Below are 9,449 nucleotides of genomic sequence, written 5' to 3'. Positions count from 1 at the left end.
ACCAAGGACGTGGTGGTCCATGAACGTATGCGAAATGTCTTGATGCTGATGTGTTAATGACTTCCCCTTCTACTCGCCATCATCTCCCGTTCTATCTTCCTGTTTCACTTGTTCGAACCACACTCTCCACCCCCTTGCAGGTGGCGGTGTTGACTGTGCGCCCCCGCCTCAACTTTATTCCCCCCTGCATCATGGATTACCGAACATTGTGATGAACTTTGCTCGCCAGATGTTCGGTTCGAATCAAGAACCACTATATGTCTGCTTTGTACCTTGTGGTCCTCTCCCCCTTAGCGTCTTCATTGTAACACTATTTGAACTTTGTGCTTTGCCTATACAACCAACCACGCCATCCACCTTCAACCTCCCAGAAAAGACGCGAGTCTTTCCCCTTCCATCCCTGCTCGGTGTTCATTTGTCTTATTTTCGTTGGTGCTGAACATGTTTATTCTTTTTCCCCTTTTCTCTCTTTCTTAGCTGGATCTTATACGCTCCATCAAAATGGGTGGCCCGTTTCTTTATCTTTCTTCCTTGCTTTGTTTCTATTTTCCTATCCTTTTCTTTTGTTTATCTTGGCGCTGTGACGATATGGATATACGACGTGGTGGTCACGTCTTTTCTTTGTTAATTTTTCACATCTTTTTTTTTCCTTTGGGGGTTTCTTGTCTATAGTTGATTGCCAATTGGATATTGTGAAACGGAATTGTCCTGGTTTGCAAGTAGTCATCAGGAATGCGTAGTGACCTTTGCGCGTAGTTTCAACTGGTGCGCTGGTGCTTGACTTCGACTTAACCTTGACACGTACACGACTACTATTCTGTAGGAAATTTCTTTAAGGCTCTCTGACGGAGTTATGCAGAGTTCATGCAGTAATTTACTGCACTTTCTGTGGGGCCTCTGTAGTTCGTTTCATGTATAGATAGTACGTGTGACGCATCAACCTTTTACCCAAGCATGGCCGGGATTATAGCATGATTCTACTTATTTATTTCGGCTGCGACGTGATAGTCTGCGAATTAACCTACGCCAGGAATACTGGTATGCTTGACATAAGTCGGGATTGATTACTGTGATATTTAAACGTGATAGCTCTACAGGTGTGAACATGTTTCGTAATAGTGTGTATACTTCAGAGGCACTGACTAGATTGGATGTACAGCAATAAGATGTGTTTATGTTCTGTTAGTTTTGGCACTCAGTAGAAGAGGCTGTGAATTGAGTAAATAATATACACATACTTTTTCAATGTTAGGCTCTTGAGTTCACCATTTTGATACTAGTTGCTCGGTCAAGTTAAGTCATACTAAAGTCTATACCTCGAGTAACTGAGTAAAGCGTGCAAAATATGAACGAATATGTTAATCTCTCAGATGGGTTGATCTATAGGTCCGCACTAAGACAGCCTTCTCAGAAGCAGTCACTTCCTGTGTGTGATATCCGAATTGAAGCTATTCAGAGTTAACAAGCAACCCCATCCTTTGAGCAACACTGTAAACCAGAGAGATATCGATGAAACAAGAACAGGCCTTATCGTGTCTCAATCTCGTGATAATGACGCCAAAGTTGTTTGTCTCTATAATCATAAGGCGCGATCCCCTCGAACATGATCCTAATACGCGTCGAGGACGTCTATCTCTCACTTGATACCCATCATCATCATCTTTCTATTTCCTACTCACTCTACCTCCAGCAAACGATCCGTTTCGATTGCTCCTATCCCGCCGAGTCATCTTCTCTCGCTTCGTCATCGCCTTTCGCTGAGTCGTCATCTCTTCTTTCCTCTTTTTCTCTCGCTGAGTCGTCGCTTTTCTGCCTCTATCAAAAGAACTCCTTGCGTAACGTCTCCACAATGAAGACTAAGACCAAGGCGTTGCGCAGAGCCGAGATGTACGAGATTCTCGGCATCTCGGAAAGCACCGAGGACCAGCTCCAGACTCGAGAGCTCCTCGGAGAGATGATGATTTCTCTCAAAATCTCATCTTTCAGTACTATAGACTCGAGGGAGCAGTACAGGGACGAGCTGCTGAAAGAGCTCACTGCATCAGAGCCACGTTTCTGCAGCGCCGTCCTGACTGCCCACGCCAACGACGCTGACAAGTGTATCAAGACACTGTACAGCTTGGCGAGACTGGTCAAGAAAGCATGGGGCCGTGGCTCTGAGAACAAGGCTCCGTCTGCGTCTGCGTCTGCGTCTGCATCGGCTTCGGCATCGGGACCCGCTCAGTTTGATACTCCGACTCCCACCGACACCACTACATCCGCGACCACCTCTACCTCTACAATCAAGGCTGAGGATGCAGCAACCCAATTCCCAGAGCCATCCGACCCCCAAATCAATACTAAATCTGGTCTCGTCTCTCCATCTACAATCACAAATTCGGAGGCCACGCTTCAATGCCCATACCCCGATCCACCATCCACCCCCCAAACCAACACCAGATACTGGATTGCTGATACCCAGATCTACTTCCGCGACGCAGCCATCCACCCCACCATCATGACCTACTCTGTCCTCCTCAGCGACCTCCTCCAAGACGCCGCACAACAAACCGCACACATCCTGCACAGCACATGGGTCGATATCACCGGCCTGAAATACGGCCTCTTCACTGCTGCCCTGTCACAGGGCCTGGAAGTATCAGTGTACGACCTGACGAAGCGTGATATCTGGATGCGGGTCGAAGATACCGTCCACTCGTATGAGTATGAGCATACGATTCTCAGGGAGGAGGGTGTGATGGATAACCTTGAGGATGCGTTCTTGACTATTGTTGAAGAGGCGATGGAGCATGCTTTTGTTGGGGAGTTGCCGTTGGCCAGGTCGCTGGGGGAGTATGAGGCTATGTATTCTTTTTTTATGGGGCATTGAGGGGGTTTGATTGATAAGGTGGATGTGTCTTTGTTGGTCTGTGTTTGATTCCGCATGGGAAAGGCGTTGTGCTGGATGTTTGTGGGTGGAAATATTTCTCTTCATGTCTCTATGATATCTATGAATCTGTAATGTGAGATAGTCTACTTAGTGACTGTGTTTTTTTGTAATGGATAGGAAGGTCTAGATAATACGTAGATATCTTCCTGAAAGTACAAGGTATGGTCATTGGTTACTAGATATTCTTGCACAGAGGCTATCTACGGCTAGTGTGAGAACACTGACGTGCTTACTAACCTATCCATTGTCTTAGCAGGTATATACACTATTAGTTCAACAATCCATGTTAGTATTGTCGAGTAGGCTCGACTAAGCAGGGTACTTCTAACTCTGTCGGGTGGCTGTAGTCCGCGTCATGAACTTTTGATTCTTCAGCCTGATTGGCTCATGACATAATTTGATTGCTAGCATCTTCATAACCTACGATCTACTAGTAGTTTGTAATAGTCGTTGCTTTCAAATTCAATCTCGATCAGTGAAAAAGAATGTAAACCAAAACGCCACAGCCGGCCGAAATAAGCAGCTTGTGCGATGGGTCAGTGACACGCAATTACTAGGGGCAAATTAAAATCGATAGACACTGGAAAAGATACGCTTGCGTATTACGAGTGTCAGGGGTAGCAAGCATTGAGGTATACAATCCACATGTTTGAGTTGTATACAGAATGATGAGTAGAACCAGAGTTCTAAGTTTTTTCATAGATCGGTGTAATTCTGACATGCTAGAAATAAGTGTCGGGGTCTTTCCCTCGCTGTCTGAAATAGAGGCCGGGAGGCAGGATCGAAGGAAAGAAAAGTGACAAGCACTCGGGTGTTGTTGGACTACTGTAGGGGACTGGTGTATACAGTGTGTGGGTTCTATAGTGCGATAGAATGATGGCTTCTATCAAAAACATTGTGTCCATTGCTCTGTAGTTAAATCCGTCCTATTGTAGTCCGACGGGGTCTGGACTCTGGTCCAGTGTGCTGGTGCTGATTTTAGCCGTTGCCCGCTTGGCAGCCTCCAATTCCTGCCAATTGCCCCCCGGCGATCCCGTCCTCCTCTTTTCTCTCTCTCTCTCTCTCTCCCTCCCTCCCTATCTCCCTCTTTCGGCCTCTCACCCATCACCATCTTCAACGACTCTTTGCGCGTCCTCTGAGGCCTCATTCGTTCGGTCGGCAAGGGGCTTTCGACGGGCGTGCCTTCCCCCCCCGCAGTGTTCCCAGAATCCGCAACTCTCTCTCGGACCAACATTTTCCTTGGCTCCTGAAATTCGAACTCTCCTCCCCCAACAACGATCCTCCACTCCCGTTCTTCATTCGAATACCTCGCTTCGTCTTGAAATATGCTGCTGCCAAAGGGCGGAGTCAATTGGAAGTCCGCCAGGGCTGGTCTGCCGCCATGGAGGGCGATTCTCGTTCTCCTGACCCGGACTCGCTTTTTGGTCTCCGTGGCTGTGACCGGTCTGGTTATCCTGCTGTGGCGTGGCGTTAGCAGGTCTGCGTCTGAGATGCAAAAGTATGCTCTGCGGGATCCCGTTTCTCTCTACTGTTCTCTATGCTAATCATCGCCGCGATGGCTTCAGTTTCTACTGCTATGGCTCCGCCAAATCTCCAATGGAAATGTCCCTCAACGAGATGGTCGAGTGGAATGCACACGCCCAGACCCCCGTCCTTTTCAACCACCACGAGCCCTACGAAGTCAACAGCACCTCCATCTCCGAAGTCGATCTCAACCCCATCAAGTCTACCACCCAGGCCTTCCTCAACCGCGAGCGCGTCCTCATCCTGACCCCTCTCCGCGATGCCGCCCCCTACCTCCCCAAGTATTTCGAGCTCCTCTACGCGTTGACCTACCCCCACGACCTGATCGATCTGGCCTTCCTCGTCGGAGACTGCAAGGATGACACCCTGGCCAACCTGGCTTCCGAGCTCGATCGCATCCAGAACCACGCCGATGAAAAAGTCCGCTTCCGCAGCGCGACGGTCATCAGAAAGGACTTTGGTGCCGATACTGAGATGAGTGTGGAAGAGCGACACTCCTTTGCGGCCCAAGGTCCCCGTCGCAAGGCTATTGGTCGTGCCCGTAACTACCTGCTCTACTCGGCTCTCAAGCCTGATCACTCCTGGGTCTACTGGCGTGACGTGGACATCACCGACTGCCCCGAGCGCATCCTGGAGGACTTTATGGCCCACGATAAGGATATTCTTGTGCCGAGTATGTTGATTCTAGCGGGAAGATGCGTTTTAAGCATGGGTGGATTGCGCTAACTGTATCTGACAGACATTTGGTTCCACCGCTACCGCGACAACCGTGACGTTGAGGGTCGCTGTATGTCTCCTACCTATACCCCTTGCTGTGTACCGTTACTAACTTTGACCCTCTTCTAGTCGACTACAACTCGTGGATCGAATCCGACAAGGCCCGCCGCCTGCGCCAAACTCTGGACCCCGATACCATCCTGGCTGAAGGCTACAAGGAGTACGACACTGGTCGGACATACCTGGTCAGCATGGGTGACTGGAGAAAGAACAAGGACGAGGAGGTGGAGCTTGATGGAATTGGTGGTGTCAACATCCTCGTCAAGGCCGACGTTCACCGTTCCGGTACGTAATTACGGGTCTCGTCCGATGCTAGAGAGAACACATTCTAACCACAACCACCGGTATAGGTATCAATTTCCCCGCATACTCCTTCGAGAACCAGGCCGAAACCGAGGGCTTCGCCAAGATGGCCAAGCGTGCCGGCTACCAGGTCGTGGGTCTGCCCAACTACGTGGTCTGGCACATTGACACGGACGAGAAGCCCGGCAACCTGGGAGATCGCAAGGCCTTCTAAACGAAACATTTTGCATCTCACATAACCAGTGAGCCACGTCGCTCCGGGGGTTCCAAGTTGATCTTTGCTCCCCCGATCCGTTCTCCCCAATCATCCCCTCTCCTTCGATTCCCCTCAACGACCACCGGGGGCCACCGCGAGAGGCTCCGTTTTATACTCGGTCGTGATGTCCACAGACACGGGGGTTCTCTTTGTGGATTGCCCCCATTTTCCAACCGTGACTGTGACCCCCGCCTATCCACTTCATTTTCATCTATTCTCGGAGGGGATGCTTTCGCGCGACGGAAGCCTAATGATTTTCCATAATCCACCTATTTTCGTTGTCGCGTTCTTGGGAGTGTGTGTGTGTATGTGTTGTGTCTTTGTTACCTTGGCGCTACGGGGGAAAATGCTTGTTTGGCATGATTGCAGGGTCTATATATAGAGTTAGCCGGTTCTCTGGACCTTTGTTTTTTTTTTTTGATATGCTTGGATTTTGTTGTTACCCGGTGGTTGACCCGGCCTACTCTGTCAGGCTCTTGTCTTTGAGAATGTCCCTCCTTCTACTGGCGCAGCTCCTGGATGAGGGCTAGCTTGGGCTCGCTTGAGTCAACTCCCCATATCATCGTCATCTTTCTTCTTTGCAAACATTCCTCTAGGCTCTAGGGATCGAGAACCGGACCGTTTACTGTCATTGTCATGTCATTTGATTCCAATCATTTTCTTTATCTCCCTTGCCGCAATCCCTGCCCTTGAGAGTCTACACCATGGATCCGGCCAAACCGCGGAGTCCGTTTGCTTTGCTTTTCTTTTTTTTTTTTTTTTTGGTTGCCCTTGTTGAACTGGTATGCTTTGGCTGGTCATATCTATTGGAAATTGACGTGGAGGAATCCGGTGGGATGATCTAGTTGAAACTACTTGACGACTCTCGTCTGGCCCTCCCAACTGGTCCCCCTAATACTGTACTAGACTGCAAATGAACCAGACGGAGGCATTATATGCGCCTCCAGCGAAATTCTCGTCCTTGCTAGGCTTCTCCACGCAATTTTTCCGTGCTAAACCCTGCTAATCCTCTGCTCTCATCCGAGTATCAACTCTCAACCCCACATCTTCTCGGCCTTGGGCCGAGTGTCCGCTCCCAGCCCTGGAGAAAGTCCCGAGACTAAGCAGAAACAGACACCTCACCCTTCTGTCTCCTTCTCCCTTTTCCTTCTCTGTTTTGTTCCTCTTCACATACCATTGGTCTACTTCCAACCCACCCACTTCTACTCCTGTACTATTCTTGTACTACTACCCACTACGTGTCTTGTCCCACCTCCAATGCCTCCCAAATTCCCCCTCCCCGCTGTCCCCCACACTCGGCACTACTTCCTCCGCGCCCCGTCCAGAATAATTCCGTCTTCTCATCACTCCCACCACTCTTCCTCTACACTCCCTTCCTCTTCTTCTTCTCTTCTTTACAACCGCGTCAAGTCCTATTCCAGCTTTACTTCCAGCTCCCTCCTACGACCCAATCCCCACAACCGCCTCAATCTCCACATCCGCGCCATGTCGTCCGCCCCCGCTAAGAAGGAGTTCCTCTGCATTTTGCCGGATGTGCCCGGTGCCCAGGCTAAGAGGTTGGAAGTGAGACCGTGAGTATTGTATACCCAGATGGAGAAGTCGGAGGAGAATTGAAGCTGCGGCAGGCCTGGGAAGTAATATGGATCAAGCTGGGCTGACTGGAATGGATTGTCTGTGTAGTTCGCATCTGGAGGGTGTTAGGCCCCTCGTCGTGGCGGGGTCTGTTGTTGCGGGTGGTATGTTTTGATTTCCTGTTCCTGTTATCGTTCCTATTACTGTTCCTTTCCTGCTATTGTCACTATCACCGTGTCTATTTGCCTTTACTTCTACCTGGGTTCAGACGACCTCCGTACACCAGACAACAACCAACACCAACACCAACACATCCCCCTCCCTCCCTCCATCCCACCTCCCCTCCCCATCAAAACCCAAAGAACCCCAATTCCCCAATCCATGACCCCCAGCTATTCCCACATCTACAACCCAAAACCAACCATTAAAATTCCCCCAAACTAACACAATCTCTCCCTTCTACCCTCCACAGGCGCCATGCTCGAATCACACCCCGCCGAAGGCGAAACCCCGTCTTTCAAGGGCAGCATGATGCTCGTCATGGCCGAGAACGAGGCTGAAGTACGCGCACTCTTGGAAAATGATATCTATGCGCACAAGGGTGTGTGGGATTTGGCTAATGCGCAGATTATTCCGGTACGTTGCGCCCACGCTTACGCCTACGCTTACACCTAACATATCATGTTGTGATGCCATGTGGTGTGGTGTGATGTGATGTGATGTGTTACGGCCGTTAAAGCGGTTGGACTATTGTGCTAATTTGTGCCGTTGTGCTGGGGATATAGTTCAAGTCTGCTGTGCGGAAGGAGCTGTGAGGCGAGTCTATTTCTTGGAAGAGGGGTAGGAGTATGGATAGATAGATAGGGCCAGGAAGAAGGAGGGCGATTGGGATTGGGATTGGGATTGCATCTTTATTTCCAGTCTTGGAGATTGTATCTTTGTCGCGGGGACGGACACGTCGGGTAAGGTTCTCGGTTAGCGTCGGTTATCTCGTAGATGGAGATTACTTAGAGGAATTACTATTTGCAATTTGCATGGATGCTTCATGAAGATATATTGAAAGATGGTGGCTAATTTGTTAGTATTGTTATGAAGTTGACTAGACTTGACGTAGATCATGGTACTTCCTCCGTGTTGGAGATAGGTGATACTGGCAGCGAGGATCCAAGAATCATAGGATTCTTCCTGAAGAGGGAGGCTAAGGTCTAACATCAGACTACAGGCAGTAAGTTAACTAAACATTTAACATTTCGTTGCATTCATACTTCCCCACCGTGCTCTCGGCAATACTCCATTTCTCCGTCCCCGAGAACTGGATACACGGGTCATGCTTCCCACTGCTTTCTCTTTCTGTATCTCACTCGCACATGGATTTCTATTCTTCTTTTCTCGAGTGCTTTCTTCTTGGCACTACCATGCTCAATATGACTTGTAAAAACAATATGCATGTTTAGTCACGTGTATAACCCCGCCCGAGTCCTTGGTTTGCTTTGTTGTCTCTCAGTATCTTCGTTTTCGAATTCAGCAATCTTATATCACTGTGCGGGTTTGTTGTCAAGCAAGCCTGTCTTATAACCTGATAACTCCTGCGCCTAGAAACTGGCTTTCCTTCCATTTCCAGACTTTACGAGCAATCTCCATGTCTCGGAATCTCGACGATGTAATATGCCTTCTAGCGTCAATACCCGACGGACAACTAGATCGGAACCCTAAGACACGGACACAAGAGCCTAAAACAAGAGACATAGATATTGATTCAGAATCTGGCTCGAGCGACGAAGATTTAGATGATATAGAAGATCTGGCAGTGCTGGGCACCAATCCCAAAAGTGAACAGCACCTCGCTGAGCTGAAGAATCCATTCCTCGATCGACTTGCAGAGACACTAGCTCGTTTCAAATCCGATCCTCAAGATAGGAGGTCAAAAGATGCAAAAAATGTTTCTGCGACTATGATGATATGTCACGAGAAAGAGGAACGGGCGAAGATTTTTTGCACTAAGAATGAGGGACGTGATGATGAAGATCGTAAATTTCTCAATAAATGGAAGGCGCATAGGGAAAAAAATTGCCAGAGAAGGCGCGATTC

At 49.1% G+C, this 9,449-nt stretch overlaps 3 protein-coding genes across 3 annotated transcripts; all 3 read left to right on the top strand.

The window, feature by feature from the left end:
* Positions 1 to 1,849: 1,849 nt before the first annotated feature.
* On the top strand, positions 1,850 to 2,869 carry N7458_004170 (uncharacterized protein; the record flags this gene model as incomplete). Its single annotated transcript, XM_056907552.1, has 1 exon — positions 1,850 to 2,869. The coding sequence occupies one exon, from the start codon at positions 1,850 to 1,852 to the stop codon at positions 2,867 to 2,869; it is 1,020 nt and encodes a 339-aa protein (XP_056768279.1).
* Positions 2,870 to 4,254: 1,385 nt separating this feature from the next.
* On the top strand, positions 4,255 to 5,747 carry N7458_004169 (ANP1/MMN9/VAN1 family protein; the record flags this gene model as incomplete). The annotated part of the gene is made up of 5 exons (XM_056907551.1): positions 4,255 to 4,427; positions 4,495 to 5,126; positions 5,193 to 5,240; positions 5,300 to 5,515; positions 5,581 to 5,747. The coding sequence occupies 5 exons, from the start codon at positions 4,255 to 4,257 to the stop codon at positions 5,745 to 5,747; spliced, it is 1,236 nt and encodes a 411-aa protein (XP_056768278.1).
* Positions 5,748 to 7,274: 1,527 nt separating this feature from the next.
* On the top strand, positions 7,275 to 8,176 carry N7458_004168 (uncharacterized protein; the record flags this gene model as incomplete). Its single annotated transcript, XM_056907550.1, has 4 exons — positions 7,275 to 7,360; positions 7,470 to 7,525; positions 7,834 to 7,997; positions 8,147 to 8,176. 4 exons carry the CDS (start codon positions 7,275 to 7,277, stop codon positions 8,174 to 8,176), a joined length of 336 nt encoding a protein of 111 aa, XP_056768277.1.
* Between the last annotated feature and the right edge of the window lie 1,273 nt (positions 8,177 to 9,449).

The sequence above is a fragment of the Penicillium daleae genome, assembly GCF_028827525.1.
Source record: "Penicillium daleae strain IBT 16125 chromosome Unknown utg000004l_segment0_segment0, whole genome shotgun sequence".
In the NCBI taxonomy this organism is placed as follows: Eukaryota; Fungi; Ascomycota; class Eurotiomycetes; order Eurotiales; family Aspergillaceae; genus Penicillium; species Penicillium daleae.
This window is presented reverse-complemented; position numbering and strand designations above follow the sequence as displayed.